Source organism: Crassostrea angulata, chromosome 2 (genome assembly GCF_025612915.1).
Source record: "Crassostrea angulata isolate pt1a10 chromosome 2, ASM2561291v2, whole genome shotgun sequence".
In the NCBI taxonomy this organism is placed as follows: domain Eukaryota; kingdom Metazoa; phylum Mollusca; class Bivalvia; order Ostreida; family Ostreidae; genus Magallana; species Magallana angulata.
In genome coordinates this window covers 54,663,032-54,690,270 of record NC_069112.1, presented here as the reverse complement: position 1 = coordinate 54,690,270, position 27,239 = coordinate 54,663,032, and the positions used below count along the sequence as shown (strand labels likewise).

General features: G+C 34.4%; 4 protein-coding genes and 1 long non-coding RNA gene across 5 annotated transcripts; 1 reads left to right on the top strand and 4 right to left on the bottom strand.

Annotated features, from left to right (window-relative positions):
• Nucleotides 1–127: 127 nt before the first annotated feature.
• LOC128172556 (tripartite motif-containing protein 3-like) lies at nt 128–2,403 on the bottom strand. The gene has a single exon (XM_052838310.1). It carries the CDS (start codon nt 2,383–2,385, stop codon nt 679–681), a length of 1,707 nt encoding a protein of 568 aa, XP_052694270.1. The 5' UTR covers nt 2,386–2,403; the 3' UTR covers nt 128–678.
• A 3,555-nt stretch (nt 2,404–5,958) lies between these two features.
• LOC128173492 (uncharacterized) lies at nt 5,959–8,018 on the bottom strand. Its single transcript, XM_052839190.1, has 2 exons — nt 7,985–8,018; nt 5,959–7,730 (listed from the first exon to the last, which is right to left on the bottom strand). The coding sequence occupies exon 2, from the start codon at nt 7,700–7,702 to the stop codon at nt 6,023–6,025; it is 1,680 nt and encodes a 559-aa protein (XP_052695150.1). The 5' UTR covers nt 7,703–7,730; nt 7,985–8,018; the 3' UTR covers nt 5,959–6,022.
• A 5,035-nt stretch (nt 8,019–13,053) lies between these two features.
• LOC128171075 (uncharacterized) lies at nt 13,054–14,093 on the bottom strand. Its single transcript, XM_052836830.1, has one exon. The coding sequence runs from the start codon at nt 13,837–13,839 to the stop codon at nt 13,144–13,146; it is 696 nt and encodes a 231-aa protein (XP_052692790.1). The 5' UTR covers nt 13,840–14,093; the 3' UTR covers nt 13,054–13,143.
• Nucleotides 14,094–16,790: 2,697 nt separating this feature from the next.
• Nucleotides 16,791–18,344, top strand: LOC128173639 (uncharacterized). The gene is made up of 3 exons (XR_008242537.1): nt 16,791–16,920; nt 17,156–17,430; nt 18,085–18,344. It is a non-coding gene; the product is annotated as an uncharacterized LOC128173639 (long non-coding RNA).
• An 8,151-nt stretch (nt 18,345–26,495) lies between these two features.
• Nucleotides 26,496–27,021, bottom strand: LOC128173744 (tripartite motif-containing protein 2-like). The gene has a single exon (XM_052839405.1). The coding sequence runs from the start codon at nt 26,981–26,983 to the stop codon at nt 26,525–26,527; it is 459 nt and encodes a 152-aa protein (XP_052695365.1). The 5' UTR covers nt 26,984–27,021; the 3' UTR covers nt 26,496–26,524.
• Nucleotides 27,022–27,239: the final 218 nt, after the last annotated feature.

Sequence of the window (27,239 nt, the reverse complement as noted above, 5' to 3'; positions counted from 1 at the left end):
TTAATCAAATACATTATTGTTCAAAATTGTATTAATTGCATTGAATGCCGCACCTGTGGACTAAAAGAAAATGAGAGAGAGAGAGAGAGAGATAGAGAGAGAGAGAGAGAGGGAGAGAGAGAGAGAGAGGGTCTTCATTTTTGTTTGAGTTAAAAGTTTATTTCAAAAGATTTATTCAATTGAATTGTATAACTTTGGTTATAAATTCAATTTAACTATATGTCTTACATTTTTTTTTATTGTGGTGATATTCAATGTTATATGTGGACATTATTTCAAAATAAATTTCATTAAAATTTTAAACAAATGTAAAAGAAATTTTTGAAAGTACAATTGCAAAAATAAGCATTACCAGATATAACGATATGTGATGAATTTTAAATAACACAATACTACTAATTGTAATGTTTAAAGAAGATTTTACAACGAATAAAACTTCAGAGAATTTCAAAATATTATGTCCACATGTCTTTTCTCGTTTTGTTTTATCAAATATTTTTTATCAAGCAGCAGCAACATTAGATGGAACACTTAAGTGAATGCAATCAATATATATCATATACATAGAAGAAATAAGAAGCTTATAATGGTTTGTCAAAAAAATGTATTTTACTAAGAAATTCTGTAATGTACCAGCGACTGTAGAGAACACACAGTGCTTAAAACAAATAAACTTATTCACTGACAGTATTGAATCTTCTTCACATTACCACTGTCTCTCCTCAACACTATGAGTTTATCTCTCCTCAACACTATGAGTTTATCGTCATTGTCCACACTTAAACCCCACGGAGCCACTAAGCCACAGTTGTCGATGTAGCGGAGGAACTGTCCGTCCTGATCTAGGATGTGGATACGATTCTCAGGGGTTTCAACTGCCAGGATCCGCCCCTGGCTGTCTGTAGCGATGCCGATAGGATTAAAAATTCCCGTGTACCGAAACCTGAGTTCACCGGCATGGTTGACAACAGTGATTGCATTGTTGTGGCCGTCAGCCACACAAATGTCTAAGTTCATATTTTCAACGATGTTTTTAGAACATGAACATGGACATTCACCAAGATTTGAATACAGACGCTGACCTTTGCCATCAAACTGTATACTTTGTTTTTCGGTTGAGCCAGAATAACGTACAACTTTTGAATCATATCCATTCAAATTGTCCATAACAACCAATATATCACCCGAAGAGGAACAACAGACATAAAAAGGCCTCCATTCTTTTAGTATAACGACTTCAAATATTTCTGTATTCTTTACTATGTTCACACTGAGATTTTTTAAATCAGTATAAACTAAATCTCCGCTTTTTGTCACTGCTATGTCAACGGGACTGTTTCCTGTCTTGGTTTGAAATGACTTCACTAGTTCTCCATGGAAATTGTAGAGCCTTATCCTATTATCACGATGACAAGTCCAGAATTCTTCATTATTTGCACTACATACACAGTGTAAACTATTAGAATTTAAGCACTGAATGTAGGTATTTGCAATGATTCTTGGTACATCAATAAGTGTTTTAACTAAGGGAAAAGACGTTGTACCTGGAGATTTCAATATGTACCCTTGTTCTTCAGTATTGATGGAAAGCGGTGACAGAAAGCCAAAATTTTCTTTTACTAGTATTCTTATTTTGTTGACATCATGAGGAAAAAATTCAGGCAGTGTCACCACTGGCTGAGCTGGCAATCTTCTAAATCTATCATTTTTGGATTTGTATAAGGAGACAACACTTACATCGTTAGAATCATATAGTTTTTTCAAATCTTCTATGCTTTGTTTGATTTCAGAAATTCTGATGGTGTATTCATCTTCCTGTCTATTCAAGGCAGAAAAAACATTACTTTCATTTTTGTCAAGTCGCCATCTAAGTTTTTCTATAAACATATCTATTCCTCTGTGCCAAAGTTCACCCTGTTCGTTGATAGCTGATTTTAACTTTTGGATGTTTTCTTTCATTTTGTCTTTTTGAACTGGGATCTTAGATGCCAACTGTTGGTATGTAAGATAGACTTTATTCTCTAACTCTTGTAAATCGTCTTTAATTTCCGCTTTCTTGTTTTCGAAACATTTTAAAATGTCAATTTTCTTGTGTTGTTCATGTTCACCAGACGTAACACAAAGTGAACACATCGGACCATCGCATGTTTCACAGTAAAGTTCACAAATTTTCGGGGAATGATTTGTACAAGTAAGAGTGGATCCTCGCTTTCTAAATGGCACCACCCTGTGTTCTATCAACTCATCAGAGAGATGTTCACCCACGCATGCTGTACATAGATTTGTGTGACAAACATCACAGTACATAGAGGGACCTGGGTTCTCACAGAGATCACACCGTAACACATCTTGACCACTGCGACGAGGGTCCATGGTTGGGCACATATATCAGTTACCAAGACATATTCTAGAAAAAATATAAAAATTTGGTTTTCTTTATCATTTTTCCTCTGAGTTTATGCACTTAAATTAAGTTTACAAATCATAAATGCGTTTAGTTTGAAAATTGTGACACATACTTAAACACAGTACATTCTGAATTTGAAATGAAGACCATGTCCATTTCTGCTAATGCAATTGTATTTTATTTAGTTACATATTTCTGCTGTTGGATTCAGAATAGGAAAATGACTGTGACCTTAAATGTATGACGTTATTTTTTATCGATTCTGTTATTTCAATGGTATATTTAATCAAGATGAAGTAAATGGATATTATAATGAGATGTGTTTTGTAAATTTTAAGTAAAGAAAATAATGTTTATTTATTAACTTTGTGTTGCCACTGAATTGTGTTTCTGTAGAATAAAACACAATTTATTGATAAATATGATATTAGCATGCAAAAAGTTAACTTAATGCGACACTATATAAATAGTGACTGTTTGGGAGGGTAACAGTGAAAATTGACACCCCGAGGAAACCATTGTCAACCGACGCGAACTTTCTCGGGGTGTCAATTTCAACAGTTACCCTCCCAAACAGGCACTATTTATATAATGTTACCCGTTGCTAAGTGTATTGCTTACGCTGAGGGTAATAGAACGGATTATAAACTGCATCTAAACCAATTAGATTTCAGTATTTAACATGAAAGTATAACAAAACGTTTTATTAGATATTGTCTGACCTCATTCTGCCAGCGCACATACATATATATATAGTTCTTGAAGGCATATTTTTAGAATTTAGATAATTCGATTGACAATAAAATGCAAATAATAAGAGATGTTCAAATGAATTCAAGCAAACGCAACAAAATGATTACGGTTTTTTTTTTTTTTTACAAATCAATAAAAAAACCCAGAGATATTCAATTGATATGTAAGAGAGTCAATTAATGAACCTTTTTTTGTAGTGCCCATTTGAAGGCTTCATAATGTACGCCTAGCAAACCTGAACATAAATGAATAAATAACGTCCATGGTAAGACATCCGAAACAGTTGCAGTTACGGACGATGACGTATTTACGTTTAGTTATTGAGTTCAGTTGTTGGCCAGACATTATTGTTGGGTATATGGAAAAATAAACCAAGTACGAGGTATAGACAAATGTGTTGGACAGGTTATAGTAGATCCTCTCTTTCTAAATGGCACCACCCTGTGTTCTATCAACTCGTCAGAGAGATGTTCACCCACGCATGCTTTACATAGATTTATGTGACAAACACCACAGTACATATAGGGACCAGGGTTCTCACAGAGATCACACCGTAACACATCCTGACCACTGCGGTGAGGGTCCATGGTTTGGCACGTTTAAAAGTTACGAAGACTCATTCTAGAAAAATATAAATATTTGTGCTTCGTTATTTTTTTCTCCTGTGAGTTTATGATTATGAATTTTCATTAAGTTTACAAATTCAGACCAAATCCATACTGCTTATCGAAAATGTCTGTTAATGCAATTGTACTTTTTTTATAGTAACATGTCTGCTGTTGTATTCAGAATAGAAAAATAAGTGACTTTACTTATAATGTATGACGTTATCTGTAATCGACTCAAGTATTCTAGCGGTATATTAACCAAGGTGAACTAAATGGATATGGCGAAAATACTCAGTATGTGTTTTGCGTATTTTAAGTAAAGGAAAAACGATTTCTGGTCTTAATTTTTTGTGTTGTCACTGAATGGTGTTTCTGTAGAAAGAAGACACGATATATTGATGATTATGATGTAAGCATATAAAAAGTTAACCTAATGCGATACAGCGTTTTAAATATCAGATATTGTCCGACCTCATTCTTTCAGCGTACATACAAATACTTCTTGAAGGCATGTTACTAGAATTTAACTTAATTCGATTGAAAATAAAATGCAAGTGAAAAGAGATGTTCAAAAAATTTTAAGCAGACGCAACATAATACATACGGGATTTTCCATTGAAATCTAAGGGAGTCAACTCATGGAATTTTTATTTTGTAGGGACCCGTTTCAAAGATTCATAATGTATGCCTAGCAAACTTGAGCATAAATGAATAAGTAATGTCCATGGTAAGGCATCCGAAACAGTTGCTAGGGGAGTGGTTACGGATGAAGACGCATTAATATTCAGTTATTGAGTTCAGTTGTTGATCATTCATTATCATAGATTACATAGTAAACGATCAATGTATCAAACATTAACAACAAACACTAATCCACATGAATTTAAAAATGGGCATAAAGCATAATTCATTAGGAGAAAGGAAACTCTTAATCAGACTGAAAGTATGATAAAACTGGATAATACTGCATACCAAAACTACAAATAAACGATTCAGTGCTATTTAAAGATACCTGTACGCTTTAACATTGCAAGCTCTTGCATTTACACTTACTGTAGCTACTGATGTGAGATCATCGACATAAATGAATTTAAATGTCTAGCTAGTCCAATATCGATCGATGAAAAAGTTAAAGTGAATGAATCAACTTCAAGAGGTATATTGATATTTAAAAAAACACAAACATCAAACAGCAGCTATTTAAACGTACCTGTGCGTTTTAAGATCGTGAGAACTTGTATTTACACTTGATTGTGTTGCTACCAGTGTAAGATCACCAATAACAAGAATTTAAAAGTCTGTTCCAATTTCAATCAATAAAAATGTGATTGACTGATTCAAATTCATGAGATATATTGAGATTTGTAAAATGGTTTCTTCTGATTAATGTTAATTACATGAGAGAGAGAGAGAGAGATAGAGAGAGAGAGAGAGAGAGAACCGGATGCAAAACACTTAACACAAACATCAAATAATATACTGAATATGATATCTTATACACTAATAAGTTTTAAAGTGTACGGTATCTGTGATTCAGGTTAGGTAGTGGATGAATACGATTTTGGTTAAATTAAACGTTTTATTCTGATTTAATCAATTATGTTTTATGTATCTAATAATCAAACACATTACTGGATTGATTTGTTTTTGATTTCTAGATTATTCTTATATAATTGTATTGAAAATAAAAAAAATTTAAAATTGTATTTAAATAATTATTGGTTTTCATTCTAACTTTTTATTGTCTAAAAGTAAAGCTATATATACCTGTACACACACTTTCTTAACATGATTCATTATATATCTATGATACTCAGTTAATAGCCATTATGATGGAGCATCATATCTGAGGGTTGATGAAGTGTTATAAGCAAGACACAGGGCTCACAATTATCCGTCATGTAAACAAGACGCATGCCCTGTTTTTGTTTACCTGGGTTCAATATACCAGAAAAAAAATTTGCATCTCGCTTAAAACTCAACGAATTTAACATTCAAATTTTAGTTGCCTATTAAAAATGCCTTACTGACGTTTTGTATACATCAAAATCGTAAAAATAATATTTGACCGAAATTGTTACCATGCTCCTTTTATTCATGGATGCGTTATTATTTTTTTGAATAAAAAAGGCTTTTCACTATTGCAAAAAGGTTAATAAAATGCCTAGATGTTAGGTAAATGGTATTAAATTGATTTATTGTTTTAAACAACACATTCATTTTACACAAACGTAATGGACAAAATCAATCCGTTTTAATCGTTATAATTGATTTTCTTGATTTTTCCTGTATCATATTCCACTACAATGAGATTATCGTTGCTGTCTACACATAAACCCCTTGGACTCCTCAATTCGCAGTTGTTTATGTAGCGAAGGAAGTGTCCGTCCTTGTCAACGACGTGAATATTGTGGTTATAGTAATCAGATATCAGGATCCGACTTTGGCTGTCAGAAGTGATTCCAAATGGTCGAAAAACGTCCAAAACATAAGATTTGGGACCAGTGTAACGGAATCGGAGTTTACCGGCTTGGTTGACCACCACTACTGCACCGGCTTCACAATCAGCTACACAAATATCCAAGTTCCTGTTCTCAGTGATACATTTAGGGAAATAATTGATTCTGCTTCCTGAATAGAGCGGTTGATTTTTGTCATCAAACTGAATGCTTTGTTTTTCAGCGAATCCAGAGTAACGCACGACTTTTTCTTGTCGATCATTAGTGACCATGATAACGAGTAAGTCATCAGAGGACGTACTACAGACACCATGTGGTGTCCATCCCTGTAGTCTTATTACTTCCCATATTTGTGTGTCCTTCACAATGTTCAACGATCCATTAAAGGAATCGCCAAAAACAACATTACTGCAACCTGTCAACGCTATACCACATGGAATGAACCACGGTCTTGTTTTGATTGACTTTAATAATTTTCCATTTAGATTGTACAGTTTTAAAATGTTGTTATGGCTACTTGTCCAAACTTCATCATCGCGAAGACAACAAACGCTCACAAACGAATCATGGACAACATAATCAGTGGTTACTGCTGTAAGAATCTTTGCTTTATCAATCAATGGTCTAGCAGATGGAGGTATGGCATCATCTACAGGAGTAGTACAGCCATTTTCGTCATCTTTTATTGATAATGCTGTTAGAAACCCAAACTGTTCATACATCTTTTCCGTGTTGATCTGATGTGGTGTAAATGTTGGTAAGGAAACTGTTATTTTTGGAGGCAATTCTCTGAATTCATTATTCTTGGATTTGTATGCAAATACAAGGCCAACATCGTACGACTCCATAAGTTTTTTCTGTTCATATATGACCTGCTTGATTTCTGAAATTCTTCGTTCAGTATCTGATTCTTGTTTATTTAGAACAGCATTGTGCCTGGAGTCCATTTCATCGATGATGATTTTTAAATTCTTAATAAGGTTATCGATTGCTTTATGCCATTCTTCTCCATTTTTGTCAATTGTTGCTTTTAACTTTTGAGAGTTTTTCAGAAGATCAGATTTTTGACTTAGAATGTTGCTTGCAATCTTTTGATATTGAGAAAAAATTGCTTCCTCCAGTTCTTCAAGATCGATTTGACTTTCTCCTTTTTTATTTTCAAAATATTCTAACATGTCAACTTTTTTGTGCTGTTCATGTTCACCAGAGGAAACACAAATCGCACATATTGAATTATTACACTCTGCACAGTGAAGTTCACATATTTTTGAGGCATGCTTTGGGCATTTTGGAGTAGATCCGCGCTTTTTGAATAGCACCACTGAGTGTTTTTGGAAATCATCCGATACATGTTCCCCAACACATGCTTTACAGAGCTGTATGTTACAAATATCACAGTACATAGAAGGAATAGGTGTCTCACACAGATGACATCGTAAGACGTCTTGTCCACTGCGATTTGGGTCCATTTTCATACACCGTTTTCCATTCTAGTGAAATATTCTGAAATAACAAGAAGTTTAATTTTTCTTCATGTTTTACGATAAAAAAAAAGCCATTTTAGGTCACAGGCTTAATCTTGAAAGAATGCCAAATTATATGCACTAACAAAAGTGCTAACTTTCACGTTAAGTGATTGACTATTCATGTAAATTTTTAAACATGAGATTTAGAACATTGATGATAAGTTTAATTAAAGATAAGAAAATGTAACGTATTTTTATAAACTCAATTTTAAGGAGAAAATAAGCTACTACCTCTACAATCCAACATGGCGATTTCAAGTCTGAATTTCGTTCAGGTTTTTAAGCGTTGGTAAGTAAAGAAAATGAATATTTAAAGCGCTTGTTATTGATCAGTACATACACAGGGTTTAAACGAATGAACTGTATCGTCATATGGTTGAAATGGTTTTTGCTTGAATAGGTGCCTTTTCTTACAATTGGTTTGGTTTGAACATATTTTATTGTATACTTACACAATTGGGCACAAGTTTCAGAACTTATTAAGCCCTCGCCCTACAAAATTATTTACAAACGTAATATAAAGCATCGTAAAAGGTCACATAATTAAAACAGATTCAATATATATCACATACCTTACTAGAGGTGCTAACGGCACTATTAAATAGATATAAATACATAAAGTGTTGTACATTACGAAAAACATTCAGATTTTTTTTTGAAAAGGTGAACCATAGAGAACAAAGTTTCATTTACACTATAACTAATTGTAACATCGCCCCAGAGCAACACATATGTGGTGACTATATTCAAATTTCGAATATAAAAAACATTATTTAGCTCGTCTTTGGTACGTGCATACTTAGTGGAAGAGAAAAAATAATGATAATTGTCTTTTCCACATGTACATAAAGGACTATCAATGATATTATATCGAAATTAGTCATAATTTAGCATGCAATTATAACGTAGTTTAGTATGGATTATATTGTAGGATCTATCTCCAAAAGAGAAGTATGATGGCTGAGATTTATTTACATTTTAAAATATCGAATTGATGAAAGTTGATAATGAATTAACCTCCCTGATATGCAGAGGTAAGGAGTTCCATTCCCCAATGACTGCATGTTGGAATTAAAGAAGATTTGTACACTTGCAAGCGACATTTTGGTAACGAATAGTTCTGAGAATTTCTCATCGTATGAAATAGACAAATTACACCGCTTGTCTGGAAAACATTCCTTAATGTTAGAAGGAATTATATTTTTATCTACCTTGAACATTGTTTTAGTCTAGCTATTTTACGCCTTGTACTTAAAAAATTCCAACCTGTTTCTTAGTAGAGCGAGTCTCTGGAAGCAAAAATTGATAAACCAGAAACAATTCTAGCTGCAGTTAGTTGTACTTGTTTAAGCTTTTCTGTGTCTGCAAGAGAACATTTTCCCTAAACTCCTGAAGCATATTCCAAATGTGGCCTAATGAAGGATGTGTACATAAGCGATAAAGATTTACGATTTATTTTAGTTTTCTCATTAGATTTAATTTTTTGTGTGCCTTTGCTTTGATGTTATCCATATATGCTGTCCATATGGAGATGGATATTTAAAAAGATTTTTTGGTGTTAAAATACATAACTTTTGTTTTTGATGGATTAAATTTAAGAAGCCACTTTTTAGACCAATTATCTAATGTCAAAAGATCCTGATTTACATGAATGTTATTTTCTATAATTTTGAAATTATCCGAATAATCTTGTAAACTATTATCATTAGCAAATAGTCTTCAAAAAGTCAGCATATAATTAGCTACATCATTCACATATTAAAAAACAAAAGAGGTCCTAATACAGATCCCCGAGGAACCCCTGCATATAATGTATTCACAGACAAGTATGTATTACGGTACACAACTCTCTGTTTCCTATTAACTACGTAGCTCTGAAACCTTCTCAACAAATTACCCTCGATTCCATACGTTTGAAGCTTAAATAACAAACCCTTGTGTCATACTCGATCGAAGGCTTTGGACAGGTCACAAAAAACTACACAAGTTGTTTTGCCTTCATCAATGGCTTTTAAAATACAGTCATAAGTTTCAATAAGTTGATATACTGTTGAATGACCTGGTAAGAAACCCGCCTGGTATTTGTAAAATAGATTTTTTTTCATGAAAATATTGTACAAATGCTCAAATACAATGCGTTCCATTATTTTACCAACACAACTCAAAAGCGAAACAGGTCTGTAATTTGACGGTTCAGACGGGTAATCTTTCTTAAATAAAGGAAGTGCATTTGTTATTTTCGATGAGCAATGAAATATACAGTCGTTCAATGATCTATTGAAAAGTAAGCATAAGGGTTTAACAATTGTATATATTGTGCTTTTCAAGATCTTGTGATTTATGGTATCTGGTCCAATGGCTTTGTTTGAAGGTAAAATTGTAATTATATTTATAATATCTTGCTCTCTAATGACAATGTTATCTACATAACTATCACAAAAAGAAAAAAAATATCTGGTAATTTAACTCCATAATTATTTAAGATTTTAAGACTTCCTTTAGCTTAATTCATTTCTTATATTGAAAAATATTAACGGTTTATGCTCATATTTTTATATATTTTTTATTTTTCTGTTATATATTTTCCTCATAATGTAAAGCCTATTATGAATGCTATATTTGCTCAAATGGTACACAACTTGTTCGTACAGAAATGCTTGATTTCTATTACAGCAGTATTGTTCTATTTGCTCAATGTAAATGTCAATGTTATACATAGCACCTGAATACTGTATACAGGGAAATATTCGCTCCCGTTTTATTTTCGCTCCTTTCGCCCTTATTTTCAGCGAGCAAATTTAAGACTGATCGAATAACAATGTCTATTATTGTCTGTTTTTAAACACAACTTTGTACTAGCGAATTCAAGACGTGGCAAGTGAAGAAGGGCGAAAAAAAACACATAGCAAAAATAGCCATGTAAACAGTTTTTTCTGTGATATGTTTTGTACACACAGTCAAACAATTGTGCCTCACATGAATTTCTCTTGAACTTTTTCAAAGAAAAAAAAATCAGTTTGAAAAACGGAAAATCCTTGGAAATTTTTATTGAAGAAATTATAACACGATGTGAATTTTTATCTATGGTTGAATAAAATAGTTTAAGTGATTGTTTCACTTGAAAATTTATATCGATGTTCTAATATTTACAGGGTAAAATTGAATAATTTCTACGTAGAGAAGCAATAGCATGGGTTCTTTTTAATAAGAAAAAGAAAAGAATTAGAGAAATTTGAATGTTATTCACAGTATAATTCTGTAATTGTTTTCAAACTGAACTGAATATTTTCTACTGGAATTTGTCATGCAATGAATGTAGAACATGAATTGTGTATTGGAGAGAATGAAGTAAGAGAGAGAGAGAGAGAGAGAGAGAGAGAGAGAGAGAGAGAGAGAGAGAGAGAGAGAGAGAGAGAACAATTTAAAATTTTTACAATTATAAGTTTAATTTAAGAATAATTCCATTTATTAATTTGAAATGAATACTAGTATATGAATTAATCTATCAACTCTTGCATATTTGCTAAGCTTTTGTTTTTTTATTGTCAAGAAAATTATTGTTAAGTATATATATATATATATATATATATATATATATATATATATATATATATATATATATATATATATATATATATATATTGTTTTAAAATAAAATTCATGAAAAATTAAATTTTGTTGACAATGTTTGACAATAACTGTCACAAACACGGTTACAAAATCTGGCACTACCTGACACAATGAAACCTATAATTAAACTAGTTTATATAATGTTTTAAAAATGCTAAGAAATATGTTCGAGTAAGTTTTGATCACAGATATTTTTGTTTCATATCCATGATTATTTTTTTTTTTTAGATAAGAATAAAAAATCAGTTATTCTAATGATGTGATGTATCAAACAATGATTATTGTAACAGTGAAAGTGATAAGGCATTTAAAAGTCTTATAAGTAATATACATGTACCAACTAATATACCAATAATATATACCAACAAATATACCATTAATTATTAGGGCCCCTCAAAGATTTGCGGGTGCCCTATAGTAATCACTCTGTCTGTCCGTCCGTCTGTCACTCTTCCGTCCACAAATTTTCTGTTTTTTTCTAATAACTTTTTTATGGTTGCTCAATCAAGTTCAAATTTGGTATGGTAGTTCAGTAGGCAGAACACATATTTTGATGCTTAGTTTGGTTCTCTATGTCTTCTGGTTTGGAGCTGGGGTGGTGGGGTAGATTCCTTAACTATGCATAAGAATGAATGGGCAAAGAGAGATAACTGATGAGAATGTTACCATTGTATACTTGGAAGGCTGTGCAATATTTGTCCTTTGGGATTAATTAACCTTCCACAGGAAGAAAATCCTAAGCTTTATTTTTATCTGTCACATTGAGATTAATTACTGCACTGCCTGTGTCTGCAAATGAACTTTGTTTTGAAGTTAAGGTCAAATTTGAATGATGTGTAGTAATGTGTACATTCTTTGAAATATGGATTTAAGATATAATATGCATACTTTATTTCGGTTAAAATACCGCACACAATGATTTATGATAATTTTATTAAATTCTAAAATTAAGATATATATTAAGATATCCTTTTTCACTATTTTATTTTTTAATTATTTATTTTATTTTTTTCTGCCTTAATGCTGTTAATTTTAACAGGTAATCAGATAATAACCCAATTCTGTCATTTCTGAAGAGAAAAAAATCTTATTGTAAATTTAGAAGAAAAGGATGAGAGAGCAGAACAATTAATCCCCTGGGATTAATTATCTTGCCTGCTGCAGAAAATTTAGAGGCATTTCTCTATCTGTCATATGAAGATTAATGAACACCTTGAGGTCAACCCTGGGTGTTACAATGTATTTGCATTCACTGAAGGCTTGCTTTTTATAAAACACCTGTTTAAATCTTTTTTAAATACACATTTAATTTAGTTTTTTTTATAAGACATAAGGTTATCCCTGTTTTATGCAGATACAAGGTGACTATTTAGAGTTTTTGGACATTCAGGAATTATCTTGAAATTTTAAAAATACAGTTGTTACTCCTAATTTTCATATTTTTTAAAAAATGTAATCAAATTAAACTCTCATTCCATGAGCTGCACCTTTATATTTTACCCCTCAGTTTAAGGATGGTATTTGATAAAGAATATATTTCATTGTTAATATAAGGAGGATGGAATTCAAAGTTTTTTTTCACTTATCTATATTAATTGTCATAGCGGGGCCCTTCCTGACTGGTCAGTTTTCTAGTTTTCTAATAAAACAAAAAAAACTTACAACTTGAGTCTCTCAACGATAAAATTACATGCAACATATAATTAAGCAACACCGCGGTTTGTTAAGATGTAAGGCTTAAAGCCAATCATTCAGTTTGTTTACAGACAGTATTGGATCTTCTTCACATTACCAATGTCTTTCATCAACACCACTAGTTTATCGTCATTGTCCACACTTAAAGTCCATGGAGTATCTAATCCACAATTATCAATGAAGCGAAGGAACTGCCCGTCTTGATCCAGGATGTGGATAAGATTGTTGTGACTGTCTGCTGCCAAGATTCGTCCCTGGCTGTCTGTAGTGATGCCGATAGGTTTCATGATACCAGTGTACCGAAATCTAAGCTCCCCAGCACGATTAACGACAATTATTGCTTGGTTATGAACGTCAGCCACACAAATATCTAGATTCCTATTTTCAGCTATGTATGTAGTGCAATCGAGGCCACATTGATAATCAGGAGCACGAAAAAGAGACTGGCCTTCCGCATCGAACTGAATAGTTTGTTTTTCTGTGGAACCAGCGTAGCGCACAACTTTTGCATCCTCGTCATTATCTTTGAACATAACAACGAGAAAGTCACCAGTGGATGAACAACATACAAAATTGGGTTTCCATTCCTGTAGTCTAACTAAGTCATATATTTGTGTATTTTTCACTATGTTCAGAGTAAAATTCCACGGATCAGTATAAACTATATCTCCATTTTTAGTCACTGCAATGTCCTTTGGCCATTTTCCGGACTTGGTTTGGATTGACCTCATAAGTTCTCCATAAAAATTGAACAGTCTCATAATATTATCTTCACCACAAGTCCAGAATTCTTTATCATTTAAACAGGATATACTGCGGAATTTACCAGGATTTCCATACTGAATATCAGTGTTTGAGATGATCTGGGGTACATCAGTGAGTGTTCTGTCTTTGTGAGAAGACAATGGATCCGGAAGTTTCAATATATATCCTTGTTCCTCTTTTCTGAGTAATGATCCTAACACGTAATGCAAGGGTTCAAAATGTATTTCTTCGTTAACCTTTTTAGGCGAAAAAATTGATTTTGTCAACAAAGGTTTAGCTGGTAGTGTTCTAAACCTATCAACTCTGGGTCGGTATGACGAGACAAGACATATGTCATTGGATTCCAGTAATGTTCTCAAACATACTATATTTTCCCTGATTTCAGAAATGCAGTGTGTGTATTCACTTTCTTGTTCATCTAAGGCAACAAGAATAATATGGTCAATTCTATCTACCCGCTTTCTTCCTTTTTCTATCAGATCATCTATTTTCCTATGCAAAATTTCACTATGTTTGCTGATGTCTGATTTCAATTTTTGTGAGTTTTCTTTCACCTTGTCTCTTCGAACTGGGATCGTTGTTGCAATTTTTTGGTATGTTGGATAAATATTATACTCTAGCTCTTGTAAATCTTCTTTAATTTCTGCTTTTTTGTTTTCAAAATGTTTAAAAATGTCAATTTTCTTGTGTTGTTCATGGTCACCAGATGAGACACATAGAGAGCAGATTGGACCATTACATTGCTCACAGTAAAGTTCACAAATTTTCGGGGAATGATTTTTACAAGTAAGAATGGACCCTCGCTTTCTAAATGGCACCACTCTGTGTTCTATGGATTCATCAGAGAGATGTTCACCCACGCAAACTTTACATAGACTTATGTGACAAACATTGCAATACATAGAGGGACCTGGGTTTTCACAGAGACCACACCGTAACACATCTTGACCACTGCGGTGAGGGTCCATGGTTTGGCACGTTGATCAATTTTTAAGATGGACTGCTTCTGGAAAATGGACAGTAATAGATTCATTCATTACTACGACTATAGGATAGCGAAATCCACCGAGGGGAATTGTGTTAAAATATTTACATGTATTTTAATGATGATATAACTTCATTAAATAATATTACCCCATAGACACATAAATATCTCGTGCGAACTGGGTTTTTGATACTCATTTAAGAATAGAGTATCTTCTTTTGAGACAAAGTTACAATTTAAAAAAGCAAGTTTAGACATTTTTCTCAACAAATGGTTGTAGAGTGGACACTTATGACTTTCTTTCATACTTTTTTGAACTTTAAATCTTGAAATCTTGAATTTAAGTCTGTAGCTTCGCAGTTCAAAGTGATCAAAAAGGCATTGTTCGGCTTTTGTATGCGTAATTTACATACAGTGCAACATGTAGAACCTCATATTTGTTTTGTTGTTGTTGAATTTTTGATAACAGGTTTAGTCAGATTTGGGCAGACACAAGCCAGTTCAAGAAATGTTTACATTTTACATTATCCGCAAATGCACAAAATGGCCGCACACCCCCCTTATTATGCAACTAAAAGAGATGTTCTTACAGATTCAAGCATACGCAGCAAATTACTTTTGAGATATTTATGATAATAATAATAATAATCAAAGTACTGCCCAGATAGCATGACTACGTTGGGCCAACGTTGGTAATTGGTTGTACCGTTGGTCGATGGTTGGCGTTGGGCACACAATGTTGGCCCAACGTTGGGCCAACATTATAACACATCTTTCATAGCACATTGATTGCTTTGTTGGCATGACAACGTCGGGCCAACGTTGGGCCAACATAAGTAAAACATGTGTTCTCTATTTGTTGGTAATGCGCAGTTGGCCCAACGTTCGGCCAACATCTTACCATGCCATGAATTTCGACTAAGTGTTTGTTGGTGTAACAATGTTGAGCCAACGTTGGGCCAACATAAATAAAATATATGATCTATATTTGTTGGTAATGCGCAGTTGGCCCAACGTTGGGCAAACATAATAACATGCCATGAATTTCGACTAAGTGTTTGTTGGTGTAACAATGTTGAGCCAACGTTGGGCCAACATAAATAAAATATATGATCTATATTTGTTGGTGATGCGCAGTTGGCCCAACGTTCGGCCAACATCTTAACATTCCATGAATTCTAACTAAGTGTTTGTTGGCGTAACATTGTTGGGCCATGGGTGGGCCAACGTAGGTAAAACATGTGATCTCATTTAATTGTTGGTAATGCGCAGTTGGGCCAACTTTGGGTCTTTATTTTTACATGCTACGAATTATGACAGAGTTAAAACAAACAAACAGATAACATAAACACAACCACAAAACTTTAAGGTATAGGTGAGTAAATAATGTGATTTGCTCTGTTAATTTTGATTGCAATTATAAGGAATTTATAGTATCTTAATTATCTTTTAACACATGAAAATGTTAATTAAAAAGTTTGTATGTATAACTAGTTGAGTTTAATCTATTTCTCTTACTTTGGAATACATAACATGATACATTGTATGCATATAAATATCAGTAATTTGGGTTGAAAAATAGTTAATATATGTTATTAATATAAAAAGTTTTAAACTGTCAAACGTTGGCCCAACGTTGGTTCGTTGTTAGATTTTAAACCCGACAATGAATTTTTTTTATTTTTTGAGAAATTTAGTGGAGCATTGTAAATTGTATTGGGCTTAATTATTTAAAACTGTTGGGTCATAGATGTTAAGGCTATTGTTGCTCTGTTGAGGGATGTTTATTGTTTATATAAATCTGATGAGCTGCATGTACACGTGTAGCTGGAGCGCCTATTGCATAACGAATCTTAAAGTGTCGAAATTAAGAGGCAGACGGAGCTCCTTTACTGCCCAAGTATCTAGGTCAGTGCTACTCACAGCATGGGACTGGCCAGTTTCCTTGGAGATCGGTCATCTGATGGTCAAAACTGCCACTTTTTATTTCGAATACATTGCAACCGTTGTATGTGTACACCTATAGTAAATAGTGCTTTTTCTACTCTACGAATTATACATTAGAAGATTGGGGATATATATGCTACAAAAAGTAAGTACATGATAATTTATTATATTAACGTATGTAAATAATAGTTTTCTTTCAAGAAATCGAATGCAATGTACAATGTTTCTTTATATTATATAATGTTTGAATTGTCAATGAGTTAAATTAAAAAAATATAGAAGCATTCATAATCATATTATACATTCCTTTACAGTATAACAGATAACATTAATTCATATTGCACAATAAAAATAACAAATAATTTTTTTTTCATTTTCAGCCGCAGTAAGAAAAAAACAGACTGTATGCCACTGCAACAGATGTAGAGATAGGGAAGGACGGGTTCCGTTTTTCAAAGACCGTGAAGGTGAAGGGAAAAAAGGGAAGAAAGAAAAAAAGCAAGGAGGTAACCCAAGCCACTGAAGCCAGTGACCCGGACAGTGATCAGACCCTACAGTTCGATTGTTACTCAGGAATTTACATAGACAAAGAAATATGCTAGCGATTCTTTTTAATTCTAAAAAGTGTTTAAATGTATTGTAAATTTTTACTAAGGTAGCAAGGGACAGTTTCGAATAAAGTACCCGTCAATATTTTTGTAAAATTGAGAGTTGCTGTACTTGAAGGCTTATGAGTGTTGCTAAAATTCATGAAATGATTTTTAATGATTATCATTAGTTAAAGGGGTGTCTCTTGTTGAAATTGATATGCAATATGTAGGCCCCTTATGTTAGGTACATGAGAATCAGAAGTAAAATTCGAAACCTGCGGCTATGACTGTTGTGCTGACTTGACACAGTGAAATTGCAAGTTACAGACGGGAGGTAAAATAACACGAAAAGTAGAAGGATGGGACATTGTAAACTATACACCGGTAAGTTTCTGACATGTGATGGTGCAACATGCACGCGGTACGGAAGGTCAACCCTCTGCAGGGAATTAGCTGGGGGAGGTCTAAAAAGCTGAAAAATCATGAAAAATTAGCAAAATATGAAAGGGTCAAAATCTCATAAAAACCAGTATGTAGAGAATTTTACAGGTTTTGATTAGTAATTCTCTTCAGAAATTGGTGATTGGCCTTATAAAGAGTGAATTAAAGGTATTTGTGCTGAATGGGAACTGAGGAAATTCTAGTTACAGAGCTCCGAAGACGTGCATCCCTTGGCTACAATGAATTGTATAAAAAAAAACTGTCCCCTGCCACCTAAGAAAAAATAAAATCTGTATACTATGTTTTCGTTGCATAGAATATTTGAACTCCTGCATCTTAATAGCCAAACAGCAAACAGGAATTAATTGAACAAGAGTGTTGAATTTAAATTGGGATTACATTGAATAAGTGCCGACATGCTACGTTTAGCCATTGAAAGTTTGATCGTTGTCACTACGTTAGCCCTCACCTGTTTACTAGGATGGACCAACGTTGACAGAGGACGTTGGGCCGATGTAATTTTCCTCGTAATCTTTACGTTGGGCCAACATTGACCCTCAGTTGTTCATTAAGTTGGACCAATGTTGGCAGGCTACGTTGGGCCAATGTAATTTTGCTCATCGGCCCTACGTTGGTCCAACATGTTGGACCAACGTAGGCCCAACATGTTGGACCAACGTAGGGCCGATGAGCAAAATTACGTTGGCCCAACGTAGTCTGCCAACGTTGGTACAACGTTATGAACAACTAAGGGCCAACGTTGGCCCAACGTAGTCATGCTATCTGGGTGAGAGTCTTCAAAATAGGTTCTAAATTACCATTTAAAAACTTATTGACTTTTGGTAATGGTAATGGTAATGCATTACTTTACTCATGCATTACTTTACTCAACTGAATCGTCAACGGCGTTGTGTATTCAGTTACGTAACTCATTCCACATTTGAACCCGAGCAGGGATCGATATTTTGATCAATAAAACTATTTGTTTATTTTCTAAATAGAATTTAGTTTATACACAGAGGACTTAAAAAGATTAAATGCGTGTTTTTATAATATAAATTTACTGATATGCATGAAAACTTTCTGTACTATTTTCTTACGCGTAGACTCAATTCATGTGTTCTACGCATGGCTTCCGGTTTGAGACTTCGGCTGATAGTAAACTAATTTACGGGGTCACGAGACCCCGTCTAAAAACCACAAACATTTACATTGAAATCTTAAAGAGTCCATTAATGATTTTTTTTGTATCCACCCGTTTGAAGGCTTAATAATGTACGCCTAGCAAAACTAAGCATGAATGAATGAATAACATACATGGCAAGGTACCCTAAGCAGTTAAAAAGAGAGTGGTTACGGACGATGACCCATTTAGTTTTTGAGTTCAGTCGTTGAGCAAAAATTATTGAAGAGTATAATGTATATGATCCAAGTACAAAGGATAAACAAAGAACTCCATACATTGACTTTGGACACAAGACAAATGATAGAGGACAAAAATAATCTCATTTTAAAAAAAGGCTACAAATACTTAATGATATTCACTAAAAATAAAATAAAATAAATGATTTACCTACTCTGTATACATGTACAAACCTCTACGATATTACATGGCTTATTCACTTATTCACATTGCGTTGTTAAGCTACCATTGTTAGATCAGAAGGTGAATTTAAATGTCTGGTCGAACTTTAATCTATTAAAAGTTTATGTGCATGAATCAATTGAACAAAGTATATTGATGTTTGTATAAATGGTTTATGCTAGTTGATATTGATTAAATTGAATACAGAGAGGACTGAATATTAGACCAAGAATATCAAATATTAAAGTAAATATGTGGTCGCAAATACATAAAACTCTTTAGCTATGTACGTTTTCTGTGATAATTTTCATATTTCAATAAGACTGGTTACAATGTAACACCCAATACAGTACATATATATTGGGTGGTACTTACAAATTAAAGTATTAGAACATTTCAATGAACTGAGTGTTCGAATCGTTCTTTACTGTCCAGTTTTAAGAAGTTTAGTGGAAGCATTGAAATGAGATATACTGTTCAAAGTTGATATGCCAAAGAGAAGGTCAGTCCAAGTCTACCTACTGAATCTGCCCCTGGGTGATGGTACGGATATTTATGAACAAAGTAATTTCTTGGTAGAATATAGAGCTAAAGTGTTTTCAAATTACAAGGAAATACATGTAGTATGTTTTTTTTAAAAATTAGTTATAGCAAATTCTATAATTTCCAAGAGATCAATATAAAACCTACAACTTTCATGTTCATAAAATGATTCATTTTTTTTAAATCGTCAATCCATAGGAGAAAATAAACATCTATTCTTAAATCTAAATTGCCGAAGTCCAACTGTGCATAGAATATCAAAACAAATAATTTCGTATTCAATGCATGCCCTTAAACACATCCATAAAGTACCGGTATTATTTACATTACAAAGTATATGGGTTTTAAGAATAAGCTATGGTACCGTTATATTTTCTTAATGAGTTATGAATCTGTTCATACACCTATAATACCTTCGTTTCAGTCAAGGAATGTGATACTAGTGTAACCCAGGCAGTAGACAGAACACCAGTGAGGGTCATACAATGTATTTATTCAATATATACGAAAAACCTGAAACATACAACATTGACTCATTTGACAATTATCTCAGAATACGGTACAATAACTTGGATAAAGATTATTTAATATATAGCATGGAATTGTTAAATTATAAACATAGAATATATTTATAAGTAATAAATTACACAAGAATTACCAGACACCGGCAGCTAATCGCAGACAAAGCTTGCGCTTAATCTTCATGCAGGTCTGTCCCCTCTCAAGGCAAGACAAAGTGTGCGCGGGCCTGGTTAGTTAGGCGGGAATATTGGTTAGTAGAAGTTAAATTTAGAATGTTGTCAGACAGGTCAAACGGGTAGTCGAATGGTCAAATAAAAATAAACAATTACACGTGGACAATCTCACTGGAGATGTAAATAAAACACACACACATGCACACAGAAACAATTACGTTTACAAATAGACAAACATTATATATTAATTACTTACACTGGTTACATATTCCCCCCTTTTGTTTAAATGGCTCCTGACATGGTCTGAAATAAACAATTTATTTATTAATAAAATTCTATTGATCACCAAGCAATCATAACCACCATAGCACAAACACTAAATATCAGGGAACTTCACTCAAGATAACCACCAGCTTGATATATAAAACCCATCATCAGAACAAATAATCACTATTTACAAACATATACATAAACCTTAATCCAAACCAATTCCTCTAACTGAGACTTTCCCCAGATGACCAACATCCATGATCAACAACAAATGGATCAAGAAATGTACAATGCACCCATGACAACTTTACAGTTGAAACCGATCAATTCTCACATCAACAGCAATTTTCAAATAGCATTACTGCCTAGGGTTGCTTAATTTGCATATTATATATTGGGGATTCAGTTAAACAACATTCAGTATGGATTAGGTACAAATTCAGTTTATTACCCTCAATTATAAACACAACCATATGACAATAATTATGACAATTAATATAAAAGATGGTTAAAATATCAACTCATTCACTTTCACTTTGTCTTTTCCACATAAAAACATTCTATTCACTACTTGTCTGTCCAATTCCCATACCAATCTGGTCTCCTCTTTTCTCTGCCTGATCGTCTAAGAGGCGGATTCTTTTCCCTTGTAGTTTTCGTCTCTTCATTCTCTTCGTTTTCTTCCTTAGCCATGTCCTTCAATTCTGTCAAATCCATGTGGGTTGGAAGGCTAAAATTCTGTTCTGCTATCTTATTTGCTTCCATAGGATCGATGGAGGCTGGATGACTAAAATTCTGTTCAGCAAACTCATCCACTTCTGTAAGATCACTCGGATGTGACTGGTTAACATTCTGTAAAGGAAAAGATATATTTTTGGTTAAAGAACTTTCTTCCTCAGAAAAAATTGAACCCACATCCTCTGAATCATTGTTCATATCAGTCGTACGAGTAACATATCTCATAATAGCCACATCAGAATCAGAATCTGATGAATTAGAAGACATCCGCTCTTCAATCAATGAACCATCAGATGTGCCTTTAGATCTCACTCTGTCATGCTTTTCTTTAGGCTGGGGCTTCTTCCCCTCTGAAAGATTGGGACAGGGTAACAACATGTTCCTATGCAATGTCCGCATTCTACAGCCCTCTGTTTTTACTTTATAAACTGGCAAATCAGGAATTTTCTCTTTCACAATATAAATTGGTTCATCCCACTTATCAGCCAATTTATTTTTTCCTTTTAACCCCACATTTCTGGTCAACACTCTGTCTCCCACTTCTAACCTTGCTTCACGTATCTTAGCATCATACCTCTCCTTGTTCTTCTCTGCAGACTTCTTTGCTTCAGCTGCTGCTATGTTGAAAGCTGTTTCCATTCTCATCTGTAACTTACCAACATAGTCGCTGTGATTCTTATGTTCCTCCTCATCAGGATTGATACCTAAAAAAGAATCAATAGGAAGCCGTGGGTGCCACCCAAACATTAAAAAGTGTGGAGAATAACCTGTCGCGTCACTCTTTGTTGCATTGTACGCTTGGACTAAAGGAGCTACATGTGATTTCCAATCTGCTTTCTGTTCATGTTCCAATGTACCTAACATTTTTAGGAGGGTCTGGTTGAATCTTTCAGCTGATCCGTTACCCATTGGATGATACGGAGTGGTGCGAGTCTTTTTGATGCCTAACATTTTACACAGTTCCTTGATAACCTTAGACTCAAAGTTTCTGCCTTGATCACTATGCAGTTTTTCTGGAAAACCATAGTGCAGGAAAAATTTTTCATATAATGCCTTTGCTGTGACCGTGGCTCTTTGGTTGCGGCAAGGTATGGCCTGCGCAAAGCGTGTAAAATGATCAGTTATGATCAATATATCCTCTGTCCCCCCTTTGCTTTTCTCAAGACTTAAAAAGTCAATGCACACTAATTCCATAGGGTGTGTACTTTCATTTGGGACCAACAGAGCAAAAGGCTTTGCTGGGGTTTTGCGCCTAATACATCTAGGGCAATCGTCTACCTTCTGACTAATTTCCCTTTCCAAACCTGGCCAAAAATACCTATGCTTAGCTAACCAAAGAGTCTTGTCCTTACCTGGATGACCGGTATCTCTATGAATTCCCTGAAAAACTACTTCTCTGTACACCTCTGGGATAACTAACTGATTCACCTCTCTGTCCTCAATTTTCGCGTTCCTGTATAAAATCCCATCTTTAAGATGAAGTTTCCTCCATTCCCTACAAAATCTCTGGACGGGAAAAATCTCTCTCTTCACATTATTGGTAAATCTGTTGGGATAAAATCCTTGTTCAATAAGTCCTATCACTCTTGCTATCACCTTGTCCTTCCTCTGTTCTATTATCCAATCTATATCACTTATGTGTTGAACATCTCCAGACTCCTCATAATTAGCTACAGAGTCAGCTCCTATACTATGACAGTATGGTACAGCACATAACACAGACTGGCAAATGGCCTTGACAGCATCGGAGAACAGCTCTGGCTGTCTGGACAATCCATCCGCATCAGCATTCTGCCGACCGGGCCTGTAGGTTAAAGTAAAGTTATAACTTGCCAATGCAGCTACCCACCTTTGGCTTGTTGCATCTTACTTAGCTTTATGAAGCACATAGGTAAGAGGATTGTTATCAGTGACTACCTGGAAAGATGTTCCATATAGGTAATCATGAAATTTGTCACTGATCGCCCATTTGAGAGCCAGAAATTCCAACTTGTGGGCCGGATAATTCCTCTCACTCGGTCGTAATCCCCTACTGGCATATGCTATAACCTTTGTCTTACCGTCTTGCACTTGGTAAAGAACTGCCCCTAAACCAACACTCCTAGCATCTGTATGCAAAGTAAATGGGAGTTTGTAATTTGCAAAACCAAGAATTGGAGGTTGGATAAGTTTCTGTTTAATAGCCTTAAATGCCTCATCCTCTTTATCAGACCACTTCCAGGGAACAGGTTTTACCTTGTTTGTGTATTTCTTCATCTGCTTGTTGGTTCCATGTCCTTTCAGAAGATCATTCAAAGGAGCAACTATCTGGGCAAAATGTGGGACAAATCGACGATAATAGCCGGCAAACCCCAAAAACTGTCTCAGCTGCTTGAGGTTTCTAGGTGCAGGCCACCCCTTCACAGCTGACAATTTCTCCGGGTCTGTCTCTATTCCCTTTTCTGAAATAATGTGTCCTAAATAAGTCACTGACTTTTTAAACAATTCACATTTTGATGGTTTGAGCTTGAGACCATGTTCAATCAATTTGGAAAAAACATTTTTCAACCTTCCACAATGTTCCTCAAAAGAATTTGAAAAGATTAAAACATCATCCAAAAATATTAAACATTCTCGCAAATGCTTTTCCCCCATACACTTTTCCATGAGTCTCTGGAATGTGGCCGGTGCATTTGTAAGACCAAAACTCATTCTGTTACACTCGAAAAAGCCCAAGTTACCCACTGAAAATGCCGTTTTATGCTTGTCTCTCTCTTCTAACTCCACCTGCCAGTAGCCTGATCTTAGGTCAAGTTTGCTGAAAAATTTCGCGCCATAAAGGGTATCAATAATGTCATCGAACCGTGGCAACATGTAACAATCTTTTCGCGTTTTTGCATTCAACATTCTCATATCTAAACAAAACCGCAATGAACCGTCCGATTTCCGGCAAAGTACGAAATTGGAGGAGTAATTACTATTTGACTCTCTTATCACTCCCGCATCTAACATTTCTTTAATATGATGACGCACTTCGTCATACATACCAGGTGGTACGCGGCGGTATGGTTGTTTAAACGGAGTATTGTCCTCTAACTCAATTGAATGCTTAACTAAGTTAGTTTTTCCCAAGTCTAATGGACCTGTTGAGAATACATGACTATATTCCCTAAGGATGGACTTCACATACTCATATTGCTTGTCACTCAGTGCATTGGAATCAACTTTGACTCCTAACTCTATAGGGTCACACTGTATAGTATTGGGTTGGGGTGCTTGTATGGGCGTAAGGTCATCTACCACCTTAACCTCTTGTAGACTACAAAGCACAGTACCACGTTTTATCGAAATAGGCTTTGCAGAGATGTTACATATCTTAACTTGTACACATGGTTTTGAAGTCAGAGTGGACAACTTTACTATTCTGGGGCACACCGTAAAAGTGGAATCACTATTACAGTTTTCAGTAACTACCGTCATATGCTCTTTGACAGGAATACCCTTAGTAAACCCTTTGACCATTACTGATTCATTTGGTTCTACCATAATTGTCTTCTTAGACACAGACCGTACACAGTAAGATTGACATTTTAAGCCCTCAAATGCATTCTTCCATTGTTTGGGTATTTCACTGAGACTTTGAGTAGCATCACTTAAATCTCTACAGAGTCTTAGTACATTTGTACCTATGATCATAGGACAGGTTCTGTTAAAGTTAGTGTCTGGTACAATTAACACAGGGACAGCTAAATCTATGTTCATAAATGGAATTGTTAAACAGCACTCTATATAGCCCATGTACTTCAACAATGAACCATCTGCAATAGAGACTTCTAAACCCAAGCTTGTTAAATTTCTCATTTCAGGTTGGTTTTTCAATGAATTATAACCTGTTTTTGACAAAGTAGTAATCATTGACCCGCTGTCAATAAGTGCATTTACCTTTTCACCTTCAACAACTATCTCTATTTCATTAGACTCACCTATTAACTCACACTTGTATGATTGGCCTTGAAAATTGTCTTCGGTCCCTGGTCGGCCCTCATCAGAGACCTTCATGCGTTTGGGTTACTCGACTTTGTAGCTTGGTATCCTCTTTGCCCTTGATCCTGAACTTGATAATTTCTCTTATCAGAATAATTTCCTCTGAAATTTCCTCTGAAATTACCTCTTTGGTACCCTCTCCCTCTGGAACCTCTGTGGTAATTTGTCCTCTCTCCCTGTTCATACCTGTTATACTGGGTTCCTGGTCTTCCATCTAGCTTCTCTAAGATTTTGTTGAATTTGTCATCCATCTTACCTTCTAATCTTTGTTCTAATTCACCTATTTTCTTGTTCAACTTCTCTTCCAAGTCATCCTCGACTACTTACATCCCATATTGATGAACTGGTTTTCTGTCTTTAGAGTTTGAAATAAAAATCTCTCTCTCTACCCTTCTTATTTCTAATAAAAGCTTGTCATAATTTTTTATGGAATCATATTTGTGCCTTGTTTGACCTTTTAAATTCTATGAACTGAGCGATGTCCAGAACTTGTGTCTAAGCAAATCATTCTTTGCAGTTCTTTCTAAATAACCATTATCAATTGCAGTCTGAAGCATGGTTTCAAGTCTGCAACCAAATGTTGTGACACACTCACCAGGTAATTGGAAAGCATTAAAAAATTCTTGCATAATCATACCGTTGGTTGAAATCTCACCAAACAAAACATCAAGCTTTGACAGAATTTGTTTAGCAGCAATATTTATTGGAACAGTAAAATGTCTTAAATGCAATCAATATATATCATCTACATAAAATAAATAAGAAGCTTATAATGGTTTGTCAAAAAAATGTATTTTACAAAAAAATTCTGTAATGTACCAGCAACTGCAGAGAACACATAACGCTTGAAACAAATAAACTTATTCACTGACAGTATTGAATTTTCTTCACATTACCACTGTCTCTCCTCAACACTATGAGTTTATCGTCATTGTCCACACTTAAACCCCACGGAGCCACTAAGCCACAGTTGTCAATGTAGCGGAGGAACTGTCCGTCCTGATCTAGGATGTGGATACGATTCTCAGGGGTTTCAACTGCCAGGATCCGCCCCTGGCTGTCTGTAGCGATGCCGATAGGATTAAAAATTCCAGTGTACCGAAACCTGAGTTCACCGGCACAGTTGACAACAGTGATTGCATTTTTGTGGCCGTCAGCCACACAAATGTCTAAGTTCATATTTTCAACGATGCTTTTAGAACATGGACATTCACCAAGAGTTGAATACAGACGCTGACCTTTGCCATCAAATTGTATACTTTGTTTTACGGTTGAGCCAGAATACCGTACAACTTTTGAATCATTTCTTTTCAAATTGTCCATAACAACCAATATATCACCCGAAGAGGAACAACAGACATAAAAAGTATTTTTTTAATATCTACACGCATATCTAAACCAAAATTCAAAACAAAATGTTGGGGTCTATATGCTCCTTTCGGTGCTACGGTGTATTTAATGTGACCTTTCTGCACTGAAAGTGCAAATTACACACAAATCGCTTTTCCCTCTATAATTTTTTATCGAAATGAACCATGGTATCAAATACAAATTTACATTATTTAGAATTAATAAAATT

Bases quoted from the DNA above. Each gene is read 5' to 3' on its own strand.
- LOC128172556 (XM_052838310.1), bottom strand. From the start codon at position 2,385: ATGTGCCCAACCATGGACCCTCGTCGCAGTGGTCAAGATGTGTTACGG.
- LOC128173492 (XM_052839190.1), bottom strand. From the start codon at position 7,702: ATGAAAATGGACCCAAATCGCAGTGGACAAGACGTCTTACGATGTCAT.
- LOC128171075 (XM_052836830.1), bottom strand. From the start codon at position 13,839: ATGAGACTGTTCAATTTTTATGGAGAACTTATGAGGTCAATCCAAACC.
- LOC128173744 (XM_052839405.1), bottom strand. From the start codon at position 26,983: ATGGACAATTTGAAAAGAAATGATTCAAAAGTTGTACGGTATTCTGGC.